Below are 23,064 nucleotides of genomic sequence, written 5' to 3' on the forward strand. Positions count from 1 at the left end.
GTGAAATCCTATTTTACGAAAATACAACATTGAAATCACTTCTTAGCCAAACTGAGAATTAACGTTATTTATACATTATGCATAAATTTTTCGGTAAAATGCATGATACTTTTCATCGAGGAAGTCTAACATAGATAACAAGTCTCTCTTTTTGACATCAGGGACGACTGGTCTTCTTTCAAGGCGTTGCAAGCACTGCAATTAGTGATTGACGTTAATGACTGTCCTTTCTTAAAAATCCTGTGCTCTGTCCACATATCAAGGTCATTAAATGACTGTCTTGTTTTTATTAGAGCAAAATCAGCTCTTGAGAGTCTAATCCAGTTGAGGGTGCTGATTTTGATAGGAGTTGTATTCAAAAACTTGTCACAGTCTGCAGAAAAGTCGAAGAAATCCTCATCCTTCATCATTATTACCTCTTACCTCTTCTGGAACCATGGTCCTGCATCTTTTTTTTTTTTTTTTCTTTTCTCTATGATGCCAAATTCCCTAACACATGGCATGTAGGAATGTTCTGAAACCAGGAATTTCAAGTCCACTGAATCAAAATGTTTCTTGGCAATAATGTAAATCAGGACCATTAGAATCATCCGATTCTTATTCTGCCCTGCACAGTTATCAGCCCATATTTGTCTAGACACACTCTGATGTTGTAAAAGGAGTTACTACCTTCTCCGCTCCAACAGCTGTGCACATACAACTTACAACATCTAGTGACTACGTTTCCAACTTCGTTTCATTACATACGGACATACTACCTACTCTGTGCCATTGGCATGGCCATTTACTACCTTCTCAATGAAAAACCTAAAAATTCGAATTTTTGGCAGTTACGACCTTTTCCATGTCAATGCCTCAATTGTTGTCCAAGGCGTGATCTAACAGAACGAAAACTTTAAGATAATTTTACTGTATGTGTGTGAGGATGGAGTTGAGCCCAGAAAAATAACCTGCTCACAGCACAAAAATTCAACATATCTTAATATTCAGTGGTGAGGGCTTGGAATGTTTTAAGTTTCATCTCTTCCATAAGGAGTTGGTAGTTCATTAATTGAATCCAGATGATCCAGTAGCACAAACATGACTTTCTCATTGGTGTTGCTCATGAAATCCTACTACCTGCCATGAGTTAAAGAAAAAAAAAAAAACTTTTACGAACCTATTAATTAAGAGTGTTATGTGAACAACATTTTGCGATCATTTAATAACTTCTCACCGAGCAAGAAGAGAATGACGCATTTTTTCCACCAAGGTGACGAAAATAGCCCCTCCCCACACTCATTCAATAGAACTGCATAGAGACAACTCTTACGAATTCTTCAGTATATAATATTTAGTAAGGAAAATGCCCTGTTGTACTATGTGTATAATCATGGGGCAAGACAATGAAAACAAAGAGAGTACAAGATGAACAAGGCGAAGATAAGGAGAACAAGGGGAATACAAGGAGAAAAAGGGGGTTACATTTTTATGTGACGATCAATTCCGAAGTCCCCCCCCCCTTTTACACGAACTAAATGTCAATAAGATTGTATAAAAATTGCACTCTGGGTAGCAGAACACACTCCATATGCATACATTTCATAAAGTATGTTGACGAAACTACTGTTCTTTGGTGTACCTTATTCTTTCAAAGATAATATACAGGCAAAACACAGACAATTCCTCTCCTCCACAAGGATTTATGTCCCCCATGTCCAGAAAAAAATGTTTTAAATTCACTACTGCTTAAACTATTACCTCAATTCCATTGGTAGGGACACAGTAATCTTCACCATTTATGCAGAATTCAACATCATCCTCATCAGTATTCTGTATAAAGATGTTTCCCAGGTGAAGATCACAAGGGCAAAGGCTGTCTGAGAAAAGAATATCTTTGTTTACTTCAGTGAAATATATTATTTATATTGTACTATAACGTGGACAGGAAACTTCACAAAACATTATTAGTTATATCACCAGCTTCTACAAAATGACGATGTAAGGGCAAAATTGATACAATAAAAATACCAATATAGTAAAAACTATATCTATATTAGGTATATTTCACCCCACTTCATATGCATACATTTCATAAAGTATGTTGATGAAACTACTGTTCTTTGGTGTACCTTATTCTTTCAAAGACAATATACAGGCAAAACACAGACAATTCCTCTCCTCCACAAGGATTTATGTCCCCCATGTCCAGAAAAAAATGTTTTAAATTCACTACTGCTTAGACTATTACCTCAATTCCATTCGTAGGGACACAGTAATCTTCACCATTTATGCAGAATTCAACATCATCCTCATAGAATTCTGCATAAGGATGCTTCCCAGGTGAAGATCCCGGTGCTCGAATTGCAGTGCAGCTTCACCAACAGCAAGGGCAAAGGCAGTCTGAGAAAAGAATATCTTAGTTTACTTCAGTGAAATATATTATTTATATTGTACTACGACGTGGACAGGAAACTTCACAAAACATTATTAGTTATATGACCAGCTTCTACAATATGACGATGTAAGGGCAAAATTGATACAATAAAAATAACAATATAGTAAAAACTATATCTATATTAGGTATATTTCCCCCCCCCCCTTCATATGCATACATTTCATAAATTATGCTGATGAAACTACTGTTCCTTGGTGTACCTTATTCTTTCAAAGACAATATACAGGCAAAACACAGACAATTCCTTTCCTCCACAAGGATTTATGTCCCCCATGTCCAGAACAAAATGTTTTAAATTCACTACTGCTTAAACTATTACCTTAATCCCCTTGGTTGTGACACAATATTCTTCACAGTTAATCCGGAATTTGATGATATCTTCGTCCATTGGGGAGAACAGAAGGTTCCCTATATGTAGGTCCCTATGCTCAAATTGCAGTGCCACTTCCCCAACGGCAAGGGCAAAGGCAGTCTGAGAAAAGAATATCTTAGTTTACTTCAGTGAAATATATTATTTATATTGTACTATAACGTGGACAGGAAACTTCACAAAACATTATTAGTTATATCACCAGCTTCTACAATATGACGATGTAAGGGCAAAATTGATACAATAAAAATACCAATATAGTAAAAACTATATCTATATTAGGTATATTTCCCCCCACTTCATATGCATACATTTCATAAAGTATGTTGATGAAACTACTGTTCTTTGGTGTACCTTATTCTTTCAAAGATAATATACAGGCAAAATACAGACAATTCCTCTCCTCCACAAGGATTTATGTCCCCCATGTCCTGAAAAAATGCTTTAAATTCACTACTGCTTAGACTGTTACCTCAATTCCATTCGTAGGGACACAGTAATCTTCACCATTTATGCAGAATTCAACATCATCCTCATCAGAATTCTGCATAAGGATGCTTCCCAGGTGAAGATCCCAGTGCTCGAATTGCAGTGCAGCTTCGCCAACAGCAAGGGCAAAGGCAGTCTGAGAAAAGAATATCTTAGTTTACTTCAGTGAAATATATTATTTATATTGTACTATAACGTGGACAGGAAACTTCACAAAACATTATTAGTTATATGATCAGCTTCTACAATATGACGATGTAAGGGCAAAATTGATACAATAAAAATACCAATATAGTAAAAACTATATCTATATTAGGTATATTTCACCCCCCTTCATATGCATACATTTCATAAATTATGTTGATGAAACTACTGTTCTTTGGTGTACCATATTCTTTCAAAGACAATATACAGGCAAAACACAGACAATTCCTCTCCTCCACAATGATTTATGTCCCCCATGTCCAGAACAAAATGTTTTAAATTCACTATTGCTTAAAGTATTACCTTAATTCCAATTGTCAGCACACAATATTCTTCACCATTAATCTGGAATTTTATCATATCTTCATCTGTTGGGAAGAGCAGAAGGTTTCCTATATGTAGGTCCCTATGCTCAAATTGGAGTGCCGCTTCGCCAGCGGCAAGTGCAAAGGCAGTCTGAGAAAAGAATATCTTAGTTTACTTCAGTGAAATATATTGTTTATATTGTACTATAACGTGGACAAGAAACTTCACAAAACATTATTAGTTATATGACCAGCTTCTACAATATGACGATGTAAGGGCAAAATTGATACAATAAAAATACCAATACAGTAAAAACTATATCTATATTACGTATATTTCCCCCTCTCCTCCCTCCCACTGTCTGGAGAAAGTTTGGAACCTCACAATCTCGAACACAAGATTTTGCAGCACACTTTCAAATATCTCTGGCATGCTTTTAATCATATCACAGATAGCTATAATCCTTGCAACTATTTTAACTATTTCCATGTCCGTGTTTACTGAGTTCTTATAAACATATAAACAAATAATTTTAGACATCCACACAGAAAATAATTGACTGAATCCATGTCGGGAGACCTCACAGAGTATGGAATATGGGGCCTCCCATTCCATTTTTTTTTAGTAGGTTATTTTACGACGCTTTGTCAACATCTTAGGTTATTTAGCGTCTGAATGGGATGAAGGTGATAATGCCGGTGAAATGAGTCCAGGGTCCAACACCGAAAGTTACCCAGCATTTGCTCATATTGAGTTGAGGAAAAATCCTGGAAAAAACCTCAACCAGGTAACTTGTCCCAACCGGGAATCGAACCTGGGCCACCTGGTTTCGCGGCCAGACACGCTAGCAGTTACTCCACAGGTGTGGACCTCCCATTCCAATCCAGCAATCAGGAAAAGTATCATCCAGGTAGTTGTGGACATGCACACTGAAGTGAGGCGGTACTCCATTGAGATGCAGCCACATCCTCTCATGAGAGCAAAGGAAACATCGTCCAATAACTCTGGAAAAACTCCTTACATGAAACACAAGTACATGTGGCCATTCTGACGGTCAGGTAGAAGATATAGCCTAAATGAGTTGGACTTGTAGTCTACAGTACCAACACATATGTTTAGAGCGATACTGACATGATAGCCTTAATTTGGCTTTGCAGACCGCAAGTTCCATATTTCAAAATGTACAGTAGAGCATCCTCTACCACTTGTTTAATGTTTGCATGCTTTTACTTAATCACCCTGTACATGAACTATTTTTATTAATTTGTTACCATTTGTGTTTTTGCGTTTTACCATCGCAGCATTCAACCTGAGAGTAATCTACATAATTTCAGCATTTAACAATTTGCTTTTGTGGACTCTTCTTACTGACAGGCCCTGAAGAAATATATGTAAAATGTCGGGAGAGAAAAAAAATTACTTTGGCACAAGCAGTTTTGTAACATTTCTCTTTAGTGAGATGATCTCATCCTCAAGAATGATACAGTGTCAATGATGTTGACTCTCTGTTATGTTACTTGGTAGGTGTGAATACAGCAATATAAAAATTAGTGTTGTGGGATTTAATCGATTAAAATTAATTGGTTGTACTTGATATTAATTATTATTTTGCTAATACAAACTCAGATTACAAATTCCGACAATATTCGTCTTTCAGAAATTTCATACTTAAAAGCACAATAGTACCGTTATTTTGTAACTGCAAACACAGGTAGCAGGTAGCACAGGGAAAATTTTTGCACAAACACTTCAGAAAGAAATAGGGATATGAGGCCAGTGACCTGATTTACCCCTATTGAAAGTTGAAACACAATACGAAACTCTTTTGAAGTTTTATGGTTTCCAAGAAAACTTTCACCTTGTCTTCCTAGCATATGAAATACATACTCTTCTAGGATTCGCCCCCCTCATCCCTTAGCCATGGCTACACTGTGTGCAAGTGAGAGAGTAACTAACTTCTTTTCTTTCTAAAATTTTGTAATCCGATTACAGTAGGAGCCAGTCTGCTGTTTGGACCACTGCACCGTTTTACTTTCTTTACTGAGTTTGTAGATGAAGCTTGTGTGTTTAGTTTGCTAAAGAAAAAAATCCAGATTTCTGTGGTCTGTGAAAAGTGAAATTCCATTATATCATATGAGAATTTAAGAGGAAACTCGATGAAACATTTGGATTTAAATTGAACGACCGCAGAAGTGCTTGACAGAAAAAAAGTTTTTTTTTTTTCGAGTTTAGTGATGCAGGAAACATTGTTACTATACTGAATACAGAGCGACACTTAATTCGGAGCATGTGTATGCACTCATGTTTAAAATCATGAATGAAGCAGTATTAACTAGGCGAGTCTTCATGTTTTTTTGTGTTTATTTGAAAAATCCCTGGAAAACTGAGACAACAAATTATAAGCCTACATAATAAATATATTAGTAAATAACTAAAACAGTATTGTTTTTGTAATGATACAGCATGTACAGATATACATTTTATACTTATGCTTATGACCGAACACAAATTAAATATAATAATAATTGTATACTACAGTATATTAAAACATTTCTCAAATCGATCAAAGCTACACAGATGATACAAAGGCTATTCTGGGGCTTTTATATCAATTTATTGGCCGAATGTCATTAGATATCCACCTTATTTAAACATCATATGATATATGATCAACTTTACTTCTTTCCGACAGAAGCTGCACTTCTAGTTATTTTAGGAAAAACATTCATTTACCTTTGCCCAGATAAAAATATGATACTCTAAGTCAGAGACAAGTACAGTAACCACTACACTACAATAAATTCTCGATTTAACAGACTATTGGGGGTGAAGGAACGTCTGTTAAATCGCAATTTTTTAAAATATAACACTATAATATTAACATATTAATGTAACACGTTAATTATAAAACCAACATACCGTATATATGCAAATACTCCGCATATATTTTTTTACAGAATTTAGCAAAGAAAAACTGGGGTGCGTGCATTATTTGAAATAAGGTTGGTACTGCTTTGCTTCAAACACTGGATCCCGTTATTCTACAGCATTGGGCAACATGATTTTTTTTTTTTTTTCAGAAGTTGACTCCAACGATTCAATCACTAGTGATGACAATGAAAGTGATGATGAATAGAGACTTTAATATTTTATTGCACATATTAACATTAAATTGATAAAAATTGTAATTTGCATTTTTCTTTTGCTAATGTAGGTAGATAGATTTCCATATGGTTCTACAACAGCACATGAAGATTATGAGGCATTTCTTAAAACAAATTTATATTTTATTTAGTTTTGGAGTACATCATTATGTAGATTAATTTCTTGTAAATGAAACACAAATTACAGCCAATTTTATTTTTCATTTTCTCTCCTAAAATTAGGGTGTATGGATTATTCACGTATATATGTTAATAACTAGGGACCGGATTTTTATGTAATTACCAGGGAACGGATTTATATGGACTAAAAATATATGAAATATGTAAATATATATGTAGTTATTTTTACCAAAATATGGAATTAAATATGGATTTTTACCAAAATATGGAATTAAATATGGACTTAAAATTATAAAAAAATGACTATGTACGTTAAATATTGGTACATTTTAATCAAACTAAACAAAAAATATAATGGACGTACCTTATCTTCCAATGTAGTTTCAACAAAACACAATTTTTATTGTCTGTTACCATAACAATAGGTTACAAACATTTCTTTCAAGTGCTGAAAAGTGAATCTTCTTCTATTGTCTCTGAGGATAGATTTATACTGACTAAAAGAGCGTTCGACGTCACAAGAAGTAACTGGTACATAATTCAATTTCACAATGTCTGCTGGGGATAAGTCCAAGTTAATCTTCACTGTTGATTCACCACTCATCACAGCAACAACCTTTTGTAGTTCTTCATATCCAGGGTTTTTTGAAAGTACAGTGTCCACCTTAGCTCTTACTGCATCTGCAACTTTACCTCTACCACGATTCAGTTGTTCCACAGTACTATTTATAATTTCAAAACTTTCAGATAGTGAAAGGTGCCTATTTTGGAGACTTTTGAGCGTTTTTATGATGCATGAAAATGTATGCTGAATGTGAGCTAAGTCATTCTTCACACTTATGTCACAGGTAACTGTTTTCGCAGTATCAATTGAGACTGCATCTTCAGAGTCCAATGCAAGGAGAACATTGTTAATAGAGTCTATATGTTCGGCATAATATTCAACTGCTTCTAGCCATGTACCCCATCTAGTTAAAATTGGCTTTGGTGGCAATGGAATTTCAGGGTACATTTCTTTCAACACGTTAACTCTACTGGGAGCTTTGAGAAATACTTTTTTCACTGATGAAATCAACAAATCTACTTTAGGGAAATTGTCTCTGACCACTTCTGCCACACGATGAAATGCATGCGCCACACAAGTAAAATGAGTCAATTTAGGATATACAACAGATAATGCTTGTCCAGCTTTGACCATATAAGGGGCAGCATCGCTAATAAAGAATAACACATTATCGTACATAATACCCTTTGGCCACAGGATACCCATAGCTTCGTTGAACAGTTTAACTATAGTTTTGTTATTGCACTTTTCTAGAACATCACAATGTAAAAGAATTCGTTCAGAATATTGTTCACTTAACAAACCGATAACTACATTACCAACAAGTCTACCTTCTTTGTCGGGAGTCTCATCAATGGAAACCCAAATTGAACTATCTTTAATTTCATCTCTTATCTTCTGTATTGTCTCATCGTAGATGGATGGAGCATACGTCTTCCTAAGTGTTGACTCATCCGGGATTGTATGTTGAGTATATTTTTCAAGGAATTCCCTGAAGACCTTATTCTTTAGTTTGTAGAGAGGAATATCAGCAGAGATGAGAGAACGGCACAGGTCGATGTTAAACTCAGATCTTACATTCGATGTTGTTGGTTGTGTTAAAAACAATTGTCTCTGCTTGGAATTTAGTTGTTTGTTGGCCTGATGTTTACTAGTTGTAATGTGTTGTTGCACCAGGAACTTTTGTGTAGATGATACTGCACACTGACACAAATTACAAAATAATATTTTATTGTCAGTTGATAAACCATCTTCTTTAAATTCTGAAATGTAACTTGTTAGTTTTGATTTTAAATTGACTGAATGACGTACTTTTGGCATATTTACCGTCTTTATAGTATGATTTACAAAACTGAACCTATGTGTACTCTGACTGGCATTTAACTGTTGAGCTGCACAACTGAAGTCTGTTAAAAATTTTAAATTAAATTAATACAGTTTTGTAACTTACTTTCCCATTGTTGATAGGACTCCTAATTTTCAAATAACTCTGATGTTAAAGGGATTACTGAACATGTGTTTAAATCTCTATTGTTGAAATGTATTTTTAAAAGTTAATGGAATTTTGTTTTGTTTTATTGTTAAACCTAATATAATATGGACTGTTTTATATGAAATATGGAAAATATATGGAAATTAACGAAAATATGTACTAAACTCTAAAATATGGAAAAATATGGAAAATAAAAGTAGGATTTTTCAACCCTACACATTGTGAAACATAAAGATAATGCAAAATATAAATTATATTAGCTTTATAAGTAAATATGTATTTACATATAAATCCTTTCCCTGGTAATTACATATTATATTCTTTTCAACCTAACCGTATATAAATAACAAATCTTTGCGAATCTTGTAATTACCATCAATATATTCAAATTTGATACTACATATTTTTACATATTTATCCCATATTACATATTATGTCTTGGTATTACATAAATCTACATATTTAGGGGGTTTATTCATTTTTGCTTCTCTAAAAGGGGGGAAAAAAACTATCTTGGGGAAGTTTACAATTTGAAATACATAGATTTAAAAAGCCTTTTTACCTACCCAAGAAAAGATATATTTCGGGACGAAACATAACGTCCTTAGTTCCAGGAAGTACTACAGGCAGTCACCCCATACCGCCCACTGTAAATAGGAGTGAACAAAAGGCAACCTTCTCACAACTACCTTGTATTGTAAAAATCACTCAGAAAGTAGCGTTGTCTTCATGCGGTGAAGTAGATAAGGCGATATGATTTGTCTCGAACTATTATTGTTCTGCACACATCTTAACAAGCCGTTCCCATGCAATTTGCAACCTTACTCACTCTCTTCCTAATCCTTCCAGGGAATACCCGTGTGACATGAGCCACAATAAAGTGGCCGACTTTTGAAAAGGAGCTGGAGTAAAGGAATAAACTGGAAAGATGTTGAAAGATTAAAATAAATAGCTTTCTATGTTATTACTTCACCTCTTTACTTTAATTATATCAAATAAATCAGTATTTTATTTTTTCAGTCAATCACTTATCATTTTCAATGACAGAAAAAGATTCTGTTACATCAAAAGTACAATTGAATCATGGAAATCAAAAAGAATCTAACTCCAGGTAACCAATTTTTTCAGGAGAGAGAATAAACTGTTTTTTGGCCATGTTTTACAACCATTCATTCTGATTTTTTTTAAATAGTTGCATTTCCTTAATGTAAATCAACTATGAATATCACAATAACTATAATTATAAAAGGTTTTTATACAAAAAATATTATACGGGATGTTTAAAAAATACGGGGCATAATTTCAGGTATGTATTTCCCACATGTAGACAATCAAAATAGTTCATCACAACATGTGTCCGGAAATGCTTCATTTCCGAGTTATGGAGTTTCCCTCGAAATTATTCAAATTAACTTTACAGGGAGTTATTCCTGAAAGCTTAATTTGCTTTTCAAATATTGTTTGTCAAAATATCACCTGAAGAGGACTTCTATGTAAGCCGAAAATATTCGTGATTTTTTTTTAACAATTGTACTTTTGATGTAACAGAATCTTTTTCTGTCATTGAAAACGATAAGTGATTGACTGAAAAAATAAAATACTGATTTATTTGATATAATTTCACAAAACTTATCTGATATTCAACATGACCTTTAAATTCTTTACTTCAAGTTTAGTAGACCTATACGGAAATGGGATTTTTCGAGCAATTACAAAGTATGGTTCTCGGCTGGAATAATCCTACTCTTCTGAATGAGACAGAAATGTCACTTTTCAAACAATAGTTTGTAAATACCTATGGTTTGAGGTTTTAGTAGGTACTTTGTTTCTTACAGGAAGCAGCTAAAATGCATGTGTCCCACATCTCCTCTTTTCTCCTAATCCAGTAAAGCGAAACAATGCTTGCAGTACTGTTGTGTCATTCATTTCACTCAGTTCTCTAGTTTTAGCACTTACAATATAAAGTGCGAGTTTATCTACTGCTTTTAACTAACTAAAATGGCCCCTGTATCTTCAAACCTAATGACAAAAGTAAAATCATGGATTGCGATGGACGAAGCTTTCACTACAGATGGAAAAATAGTAATGTGTCAAGTGTGCGGTAAAAAAGTCGGGTGCTCTATGAAATCACAACTGGAGAGTCTTACCTATCCTGTACCTGCCAGATATTGATATTAAATATTTTCATGATTTTACATATTTTGGCACATATGCAGCTTATTTTTCTTACATAAATATGTACATATTTCACACCTTGATATTACATAAAAATCCGGTCCCTAGTAATAACAGATCACCACATTACACAGAACTAACGTACGTTTTTATCTCATTACACCCAGCGTGCTTCGGCAGCCTAATCATAATGACAATTGCATGGCGCTAAATCGCATCATCACATTACACAGGACAACATTTTATCACAGTATATAGGGCATGCTTCCGCTGGCAGTCACAAATAACAATAATAATAATAATAATAATAATAATAATAATAATAATAATAATAATAATAATAATAAAATGTCCGCAAAAAATTGTCTGTTAAATCTAAATTCCATTGAATGAGAGGTCTGTTAAACTGAGTGAGGGTTTACTGTACAAATAATACCTGCATAAAGATGGAAAGTGACTGTGTGGCACTTATTAAAGGATAGTCCTTCAACTCTTGCCCGGCGAAGCTGTACTCCAAAACACAATAGATTTGGTCCCTTGGTGGCAAGTCATTTTCAGGATCTGAGAATAGAGTACATTTGTTAGTCTTCTTCAGATTACAATACCAAAATTTGGCAACACAATCACTGCAAAATCTCTTCCATTCATCTTACAGGTAACATTCTTGCTATTTCTTAGCATTACAGTCTGGCAAGTCTGTTAAACTGAGTGAGGGTTTACTGTAGCAAATAATACCTGCATAAAGATGGAAAGTGACTGTGTGGCACTTGTTAAAGGATAGTCCTTCACCTCTTGCCCGGCGAAGCTGTTCTCCAAAACACAATAGATTTGGTCACTTGGTGGTGAGTCATTTTCAGAATCTGAGAATAGAGTACATTTGTTAGTCTTCTCAGATTACAATACCAAAATTTGGCAACACAATCAATGCAAAACCTTTCCCATTCATCTTACAGGTAACATTCTTGCTATTTCATAGCATTACAGTCTGGCAAGTGACGTTTCACGTAACTAGTGAAGTATTTATTGAACGAAATGGAGAGAATCTTACCTGAAATTCAGAGCATAAACCTCATAAAGATCAAGACATGCTGTGCAGTGCTCAACATGGTCGCTACTTTTAGTGTTTAATCCTTCAAATACAATTTCAGTGTGTGTGTTTGTGTCTGTGTGTGCACTCTCAGTAAATAAGATTGTTAAATCACTGAAATGCCAGCGAAAAAGTTAATGTATTTTTATGTATGACACACGTGTGAAAAGAGACTCATATCAAGACATTCATAGGCAATTGAAGAGCTTATTTCCAAAGTGACGTAAAATCAAAATTAATGACTTTTCGAATGATTTGAATAATTTCAAGGGAAAACTTGTTCCAAGACCGGGTATCGAACCCAGGACCTTTGGCTGTGTGCATCAACGCTCTACCGACTCAGCTACCTAGGAACTATAACTGACATAGCTCGATTTTTCCCTTTATATCGACATACCTCAAATGGGCTGACAAGACGTCAGAACTCAACACTGAGTGCACACGAACTCTGTGTGACTTATATTGTGGTTTTCTGTTACCGAACAGTGACATATAGTAAGCAAATCTGGCTTTCAGGTCTTATCAGCCCACTTGACGTATGTAAATATAAAGGAAAAAATTGAGCCAGTGTCAGTTCCTGGGTAGCTCAATTGATAGTGTTTTGGCGCATTCAGCCAAAGGTCCCGGGTTCGATACCCGGAACAATTTTTCTCTTGAAATTATTCAAGTCAGCTTCAAAGATACATGAAAGCCAGATCTGCATAATGATTTTTCATTTTTTTACTTTCATAAATTAGTTTATAGGTTCTCTGATCTTTTAGCAAAAGTTTTAATCTCAACACGTGTTCAGTCCCATATTAATAGATATCTGAAAACTGCATTTATGCACAAAGTGACGTAACTCCAATGTGAACTTATTTCCAATATGTCTTACTTCCATGTTTACCAATCTGCTAGCTCTCTGCACGTCACATAATATGATGCAGGAATATGTCTGCTCACAGCTGGTAGTGGAATAGTTGAGGACTTTTTTATTTTATAGTGGTAAATAAAGACTATGCCTAACTTTGAAGACGTTGCAGAACATCAATTTGGACGGACTGCTAGAAAAAAGGCATGTACACTGTCCCACTGGATGAAAAATAGAGAGAAATTGCGAAAATATGCGAGTGATAGCTCCATTTTTAATCTTATGTGTAAAATGATATACACCTATTGAGTGCATTACAGTAAATACGAAGTTAAATATACATTCAAAGTATTTGTTCACCAATCAGACCTATGGCACAAGCAAAATATCCGTTTTTGGGTGAAGCCACAGTACTTCTGTTTAGAAAAGACCAAACATAAAAAGAGCGAAAGACAATTGTGTAAAACATTATTTTAAAGCGTGAAATCTGTATTACTTCGATTCATGGCTAATTTTGCAAAAATGTACAGAATTTTGAAAGGGAGCTTGAAAATGTTTCCAGAGGTGTAATTTTGTGTTACATGTGGGACAAAGTTTAAAAAGGCTAAGGGCCATATTCATAGACATTCCTAGCGCGGGCTTCCGGTGGATGATCAGCTACTGATGTTTTTCGCATTCATAAACCAGTGTTAGCGATATGTTATGATATGAATCCTGTACAAGTAATCACTCTATAGCCGAGGCTAGTTTAGCACGCTCATAGCGGGGGTTAGCGAAATGTCTATGCATAGCACCCTTAAATTTTAAATAATTTATTTGAAATATTTCTACCTATGTTTTCAAAGACATGTACTTAAAACTCTTTCATACCATATATTTACAAGATTTATCCAATTTAAAAGTTAGTGGTATTCTGTTAAAAATGAAGTGTCCCATACGTAACTTACACATCTCAGAAATTATATTTTTGTGACAGGAACATGTAAAGGAAAATCTTTGATCTGATAGCACATGTTAAGTATATATTGTTAAGTAATGCTGAGGACCAAAAAGCATTTTTAACTATAAGTAGTTTCAGAAAAAAAATGAAGTGAAAATAAACCTGTTAATAAATGCTGATTTTCTGCTGTCCCGTAAGAACCAGGTGTTAATGTTTTTTTTTTTTTTTTTTCTTTCATTGAAACGAGATTTTGGATTCCTGACTTTGGTATAATGTAAGCAAAAGCATTCTGTTGAATTATATATCTGCAGTGCTAGGGAAGAGTGACAGAACTCAGTTTCCACAAACCTTTTTTGATAATTTATTGACAACTTACGGAACATCTGCTCGCTTTGAAAAAAAAATACACAAGTACTTCTCCCATTACAATAATTCATACAGAAAAAAAATCAAATCGACATAAACCAGTGTAAGTTATCAATAAATTATCATAAAAGGTTTGTGGAAACTGACTTGTGTCACTTTTCCCAAGCACTGCAGATATGTAAAGGTACGGTCACACGTCGCTACTTTTGCAGTGCTGCGGTACAAAAAACTGTGCAACTCTTGTACTGCGACATGCGAACAACGGTGCAACCCGAAAAGTAGCGGCTGCCGAACCTGCTGCCCGCCACTTTTCCATGCTGCACGCAGCTTAGAAGTAGCGACGTGTGAACAGGGTTCTCAGAGTTGCAGCCGCAGAATTTTTGATATCGGTTTTGTTGAAACTTTTGCTGCGGTTGCAACCAGTGTTACCACCCAAATGTGCCAATGATATTTTTATTGTTTGGATTTATTTTAATGTTAAATGTGATGAAAATAAATTATTTGTAACAGTTATTAAATACACAACACAGTCTGAGAATAATTGCTCACGATATACTTCATTTTTTAAATTTTCCGTAGTGTAGTTCCAAACAGGAGGGTTGCCAACATTGATTACGTGAATATACTGTTGGTTATCATTTAAGTATATAGGCGTTTTTAAAAGCTTTGTAGTAAAAATAATGACAATTTTTGAATACTAGATACGACAGAAAAGCAAATAATAGATAAGAAAGCTTTCGCATGAGTTTCTTAATAATGCGAACATAACCACAAAATGTATATTGAGAAGTCAACATGGAGATGGAAACCTGCAGCATGACTGCGGCTGCAAAAGTATTGCCTTGTGTGTGAACAGACTCGCAACCTCCACTTGCAACTTTTGCAGCACTCGGGTTGCGTAGCACGAAAACTAGCGTGCAGCGCGCTACTTTTGGCTTATGTGTGAACACGACACACAACTTTTGCAGCTGCAGTGCAAAAGTAGCGATGTGTGACCGTACCTTAAATCTGTATTTTTAAAAACTGTAAATTATATTTCAGTTCAAGAAAATGTATTGCAAAATGTCCCTACGTAACACACAAATACTGTGGCTTTAACCTCTTTCACATTATCTGGGTAACTCTTCCCAGTCATTAGCCTGGATAATCGAGAGTTTACTCCAATAGAGAAATTGAAATCGAGAAAAAATGTTGTAAATGATGAGAATGTAAAAGCAGAATTCGATTGTAATTCATTAATGTCTTTATACATGAGCTTGTGTTCTACATCACAAGTAAGTCTCTACACAATGGATGATTTTATTATGAGTAATGGTGTAGCAAATACCATCCACTTTGATACCACGAGCACACAGACAGAGTGGCTTTTCTTGAAGACAATAAAAACTGCAAAATTACCTTGTATCAGTGCTGTGGGGTATTTCCCAGCAACTAATGATGACCTCCTCATATGGGAAAAGTTTGTCGTTTTATTTCGTACAGCACTGCGTAGATTGGAGAGCTCACTAAAACGAAATACAGTACAGTCTGCTAATAAAAAATCATTATAAATTTGCTGAATTTGAAAAGGAAATGCACAAAAGTTACAGCCATAATCTGATATAATTTTTACAGTACAAAATCAGTCATTCAGGAATATTTCAATGCATGAGAAAATTTTTTAAATTCACTATTACATAATATGTAGGAAGGGAGGAAGCTTTTAAATGTACATTATACAGTAGTGTACACATCTCAAAACCTTGTTAGAAAGATGAAATTTTGCGAACTCTTTCACCATGCTTCCACCCCTCTCTTCCACAGTTCTACAACCCTGGTCTAGTTTAAAGATTATCTTATGAAGAACTAAGAGTATAAAAAATTAAACTCCTTACATAATTCGTAATTTAATCAAAATTGGATACTCTTTTTCCTTTCAAGAGCCTTTTTCGTTAAGATTTCAAGTATCGAAAAAATAAGCATGGGAAACCTGAGGTCGTTTATCCATTCCATCTATAATGAAAAACATCTATGATTCCTCTGATGACATGGAAGACGATATGTATTTCTTGTCTGTTGAAAATATGGAGTTTAAAATACAAATACGTTTATTTTCTTTACATAATTAAAAAATTAACTTTGTTACGAATATTTTACACACGAAGTCTGAGATTAGTCAAAGTTAGACTAAAGGTATTACAGCCAACATACAGCGGTACAGATAAGAGCCACAAAATGGTCCATAATTACTAAATTGTATATATTTAGTACGAGGTTGTTCTGAGAGTAATGCTCTCTATTTATTTTCATAGAAACTACAACTGATCAGAGAGCATAATAACACTGTTAAATAGAGCAAGATTTCAGCTACATACAGTTATTTTTCCACATAGTCATCACCATTCGTTGCGCATTTTTTCTATCGATGAACAAAAGCCTGCATGCCGTGCTAGTAAAAATATAAACCAGCAGAGGCAAACCACTTTCTTACAGTTGTAAAGACAGCATCCTTGCCTGGAAAATGTTGTCATCGCAGTCCATTCTTCATAGGAAGTCTAAAGGCTCTAAATCCAGATTAAACGGTGGATGTGGTAGCACAGTCCAGCCAAATTTTGCAACGTGCTCGATGGTCGCGAAACTGGTATAGAGCCTGGCATTAACTTATTGCAAGTGAAAGGTTTTCTTCTTTGGCCTATTCTGGAAATTCGGACTATCAACTTAGCCAACATCTTCTTGTAACATTCAGTTGTGATAGTTTCTCCAGACATCCAAAAGAATCACATCCCACTTATCCCAAAGGACCGTCATTTTTTCCCACTGTTGAAACGCACTACCCACTGCCTCACTGTGCTCACATCCACTGTATGGTCTCCATAGTATGGAGTCCATACCCCTTCAGCAGTGTCGATGAATGTCAATTGGTGCAATTTGTTCGGCAGTGAGGAATTCTGTTTCTTACACACCTCTATTCAGATACTATTTTGGTAGACTGCCCTGCTGCTGTCATTTGTCGCATGACAACCAAATTAACAAGACATGAGAGTGATGATTCAACAGTTACTACAACGTCACTAACATCCTGATCAGACATTATAGGTCAACACAAAAAAATAGAAGGCATTAATTTCGGAACAATCCTCATATTAAACATTAATTTGACTAGTACATGATCAGAGTATTCTTCATATTTTATAGTTCCCTCTCTTCGATTTTTCGTCTCTGAATTTTTAGAAAACTGCTTTAAATTACATACAAAAACATGGTATTAAAGTTCGTGACTGTGACAAGAGGCTAACAGATATGCATAGGATGTAAAAAGTTCTGCAATTAAAGACTATTGGCCAGTTTTTCCAAGTAATGTTTAATTTGGCTTAACAAATGTTAAATTAACAGCTGGTTTATTTTTAACTTTTGTTAAGATATTTTCCATTTTTCCAACATAATTTTGTTTAAAATAACCAACACTTAACTTTAACTGTCGTTAATACTATTCTAACTACTCAAAAGCAGTTGGTAATGATTTTGCATATATAAGACAACTTCTTATTGGCTGATATTATTATTTAAATTCTGTACTGTAGAGTAAGTCATGAAACATGTGTAAAATCGTAACTTGTTACAGTAGCCATGATTCATACAGTACAGAGAGTTGATAAATGAAAGTTGCATTGACTACTATTGAATAATAATAATAATTATTATTATTATAAGTATGGTTATATTTTATAATGCTAAATATGAATTTCTGTTTAGAAAAATCTCAGCATTATGACTACCAGGTGACAATAATTACACGAATGTGTATAGTCAACTGTACACAAAACCCCGAGGAGAATTCCGTACCATATAAAATTCTCTAATTCAGGTCCATGTATAAATTATATGTAATTTCGTCCTAAAGAAGCAAATGCTGCTGAAACATTTTATTATTTACTCTTTGCGTATTTTGAAGCACTATTGACATCGGCTATAGTTGAAGAGCCAGTAACATAGAATCTCGAGTTAATAGTAGCTGGTGAATTGGAACAAGTGGCCTATTTCTGTTTGTAGGATATTCAAATCTGACTTCTTATTTCTTGCCACGTTGAGATATCCACATTTCCTCAATATTAAATGGATAATAGCTCAGCATCGAAATAAGCGTCAGTATGATAATCATTTGACTTATAAAGATTATCTTCCCTACATTAATATTCCAAAATATCTTTTGAATTATATATTACCAGTCTTATGGCCGGTTTCACAAAGCTTCATTAAGGTTTTAATGATTCATTAATTTATTTACTGGTTCATTAAATCATTTTTATATCTCACCAAGCATCTTTAGCCTAACGAACCAGTAAAACTATCATTAAATTTAGTGATAGAAATTTCCGTCTTTAAATTTTTAATTATTCATTAGTTGCAATATAAAATGGCGGAACGTTTCGACGCAGAATTGTTATATCTGGAACTGCTCAAAAATTAAGAGTCAAATGGAGATAATGTTAACCATTTAAAAACCGATCATTTTGAAAATTTGAAAGACACAAAAATTCACAAAATATACCGCGTCACGAAGATCGTGGTACCAGTACTCAAAATTTTAGAAGAAACTGATCATAGGTTAGAATATCATAAAAACGGCTGTGACAAAGCTGAAACTAGTCAACTAGGTAACATACAACTGAGTTTTATTTTAAGACATGAAAGTGATTATTATAACTACATACCGGTACCTAAGAAATATTAGTAAATTAATACATAATGTGCATTCAAACATAATAAAACTTAATTGGTATATTAACTTTCATTTATTATAATTATATTAACTTATAGCTAGCGATAAAATATGTTTGCACTGGCTTTAAAACAGAAGCGAAAGAACTGGATTCTTGGAATTTATAATCGTTTTCTTTCCGATGGAAATTTAATTTTCCAGCAGGATAATCACCCCGCACACACTGCCATAAATGTTCAAAGACAGTTCACGGAATAGCATGAAAAAGAGGAGGATTGACAAATATCGAGACATCCCACCTCAAAATCCATATCAGTTCTGGGATCAAGTCCTGGCTACCTGGAAAGATTTCACTAAGGACCAGAACTATTTCCGCGATCTGGTGGACTCAATGCCCCGAAAATGCCAGGCAGTGATAGACGCCGGTGGCATGTGGATAATGTATTAGATCCACATGTGTATTTCATTTATTTTTCTTTAATTTGTTGGTTTATCTTTGTTTTATTTCGGGAAGAAAATTGATCTCCCAAGAGTTTTTTAAATTCTCCTAGTGAAGCCAGAGTAGCGAAATAATTCGTTCCACTACACAAAATTAAAAAAAATGAAGGAAGGTAACATGTATAGCCAACGCCGAGAATCGAACACGGGTCCCTAGAATGGCAAGCCAACTCGCTACTGACTGCTCCATCGGATATTCGTGACGTAACTAATGCAACGAGGCACATATAGCTGCTAGGCTTGAATTCTATGGAGACAGTGCACATATAAACGTACTCGTGTATATATTTTAATGTTCAGTATTAGTTTATGTTTCATTTGGACTCATTTACTGAAGCTTGGTGAAACCAGCCCTTACTCTAAACATTCCTCAAAGAGAAACATAACATGTTATTTTCACAAATTTTGTCTGAACAGCTGTGGTGTTATCCGCCATGTTTAACTGTTTGTTAAATGAGTTAACGGCCTAAAATCCTACATTTAAAGTTAACAAACGGTTAAGAATCTGTTAAGCCAAACTGGTGTTGAACAAATGGAAAAACTGTATTTAACAAACTGTTGAAGGTTTAACAGTCGTTAAGTGTTCTAACAATACTTGGACAAACCGGCCATATATTTTTTTAATGTGGAAGATTGAAACAAATTTTGTTTGTGGATTTTACTGCACCACAGAAATTTGCAGGGACATATATTTTAATTTATCTGCTACACAAGTAACTAACTTTTGATTAAAATATATGATGTTCATTAAGTTACTGGTAAAATCGCAACATTTGCACATAAAGACACTAGGAGCTTTCACACTTTTATGATGCAACTATTTTCAAGAAACGAACTGCATACAACTCAGCTTATTGACACCTGTCACATAATTAGTTTATTTTACAGTACTGTACTTTGTAAACTAAACAGCTTACTCTTACTGACTGGGAATTAGAAAAAAAAAAAAAAAAAAAAAACTTGTATTATTTACGATTTAAAAGTTTATCAGAATAAGTTTCCTGGACTCATTCTATACACAGTTCTAAATTTTGAAACATCAAGAAATTCTGTTCAGCCTCAGTCAATCTTCATTCAAAAGTTCAGGAAATAGTAATATACAGAAATACTTACAAGGATATTGTTACCTCCGTAACAATGTCCTCAACTTTATTTTTGTATTCAGGTCCAATGGGTAGTACTTTAACACAGTTGGTTTGTGTATTTTTGTACACCTTACCGTGGACTCCTTCACCTATTTTCACGTAGTTTAACCAAAAACTGAAACAGATAAATAGTAATATACAGAAATACTTACAAGGATATTGTTACCTCCGTAACAACGTCCTCAACTTTATTTTTGTATTCAGGTCCAATGGGTAGTACTTTAACAACACAGTTGGTTTGTATATTTTTGTACACCTTACCGTGGACTCCTTCACCTATGTTCACGCAGTTTAACCAAAAACTGAAAGAGATAAATAGTAATATACAGAAATACTTACAAGGATATTGTTACCTCCGTAACAATGTCCTCAACTTTATTTTTGTATTCAGGTCCAATGGGTAGTACTTTAACAACACAGTTGGTTTGTGTATTTTTGTACACCTTACCGTGGACTCCTTCACCTATTTTCACGCAGTTTAACCAATAACTGAAACAGATAAATAGTAATATACAGAAATACTTACAAGGATATTGTTACCTCCGTAACAACGTCCTCAACTTTATTTTTGTATTCAGGTCCAATGGGTAGTACTTTAACAACACAGTTGGTTTGTGTATTTTTGTACACCTTACCGTGGACTCCTTCACCTATTTTCACGCAGTTTAACCAAAAACTGAAACAGATAAATAGTAATATACAGAAATACTTACAAGGATATTGTTGGGTAGTACTTTAACAACACAGTTGGTTTGTGTATTTTTGTACACCTTACCGTGGACTCCTTCACCTATTTTCACGCAGTTTAACCAAAAACTGAAACAGATAAATAGTAATATACAGAAATACTTACAAGGATATTGTTACCTCCGTAACAATGTCCTCAACTTTATTTTTGTATTCAGGTCCAATGGGTAGTACTTTAACAACACAGTTGGTTTGTGTATTTTTGTACACCTTACCGTGGACTCCTTCAACTATTTTCACGCAGTTTAACCAAAAACTGAAACAGATAAATAGTAATATACAGAAATACTTACAAGGATATTGTTACCTCCGTAACAATGTCCTCAACTTTATTTTTGTATTCAGGTCCAATGGGTAGTACTTTAACAACACAGTTGGTTTGTGTATTTTTGTACACCTTACCATGGACTCCTTCACCTATTTTCACGCAGTTTAACCAAAAACTGAAACAGATAAATAGTAATACACAGAAATACTTACAAGGATATTGTTACCTCCGTAACAACGTCCTCAACTTTATTTTTGTATTCAGGTCCAATGGGTAGTACTTTAACAACACAGTTGGTTTGTATATTTTTGTACACCTTACCGTGGACTCCTTCACCTATGTTCACGCAGTTTAACCAAAAACTGAAACAGATAAATAGTAATATACAGAAATACTTACAAGGATATTGTTACCTCCGTAACAACGTCCTCAACTTTATTTTTGTATTCAGGTCCAATGGGTAGTACTTTAACAACACAGTTGGTTTGTATATTTTTGTACACCTTACCGTGGACTCCTTCACCTATGTTCACGCAGTTTAACCAAAAACTGAAAGAGATAAATAGTAATATACAGAAATACTTACAAGGATATTGTTACCTCCGTAACAATGTCCTCAACTTTATTTTTGTATTCAGGTCCAATGGGTAGTACTTTAACAACACAGTTGGTTTGTGTATTTTTGTACACCTTACCGTGGACTCCTTCACCTATTTTCACGCAGTTTAACCAATAACTGAAACAGATAAATAGTAATATACAGAAATACTTACAAGGATATTGTTACCTCCGTAACAACGTCCTCAACTTTATTTTTGTATTCAGGTCCAATGGGTAGTACTTTAACAACACAGTTGGTTTGTGTATTTTTGTACACCTTACCGTGGACTCCTTCACCTATTTTCACGCAGTTTAACCAAAAACTGAAACAGATAAATAGTAATATACAGAAATACTTACAAGGATATTGTTGGGTAGTACTTTAACAACACAGTTGGTTTGTGTATTTTTGTACACCTTACCGTGGACTCCTTCACCTATTTTCACGCAGTTTAACCAAAAACTGAAACAGATAAATAGTAATATACAGAAATACTTACAAGGATATTGTTACCTCCGTAACAATGTCCTCAACTTTATTT

At 34.3% G+C, this 23,064-nt stretch overlaps 1 protein-coding gene across 1 annotated transcript in view; it reads right to left on the reverse strand.

Annotated features, from left to right (window-relative positions):
- LOC138716245 (uncharacterized) overlaps nucleotides 1-21,009 on the reverse strand; it is a 61,107-nt gene extending 40,098 nt beyond the window's left edge. The window contains exons 1-8 of the mRNA XM_069849142.1: nucleotides 20,876-21,009; nucleotides 15,964-16,070; nucleotides 11,759-11,883; nucleotides 3,804-3,956; nucleotides 3,280-3,432; nucleotides 2,757-2,909; nucleotides 2,231-2,382; nucleotides 1,741-1,859 (exon numbers count right to left, since the gene is read on the reverse strand). Of these exons, the coding sequence (XP_069705243.1) occupies nucleotides 2,269-2,382; nucleotides 2,757-2,909; nucleotides 3,280-3,432; nucleotides 3,804-3,956; nucleotides 11,759-11,883; nucleotides 15,964-16,015 (750 nt within the window). The 5' untranslated portion in view covers nucleotides 16,016-16,070; nucleotides 20,876-21,009 and the 3' untranslated portion in view covers nucleotides 1,741-1,859; nucleotides 2,231-2,268. The remainder of the gene's footprint in view (nucleotides 1-1,740; nucleotides 1,860-2,230; nucleotides 2,383-2,756; nucleotides 2,910-3,279; nucleotides 3,433-3,803; nucleotides 3,957-11,758; nucleotides 11,884-15,963; nucleotides 16,071-20,875) is intronic.
- Nucleotides 21,010-23,064: the final 2,055 nt, after the last annotated feature.

This window comes from Periplaneta americana, chromosome 1, assembly GCF_040183065.1.
Source record: "Periplaneta americana isolate PAMFEO1 chromosome 1, P.americana_PAMFEO1_priV1, whole genome shotgun sequence".
In the NCBI taxonomy this organism is placed as follows: Eukaryota; Metazoa; Arthropoda; class Insecta; order Blattodea; family Blattidae; genus Periplaneta; species Periplaneta americana.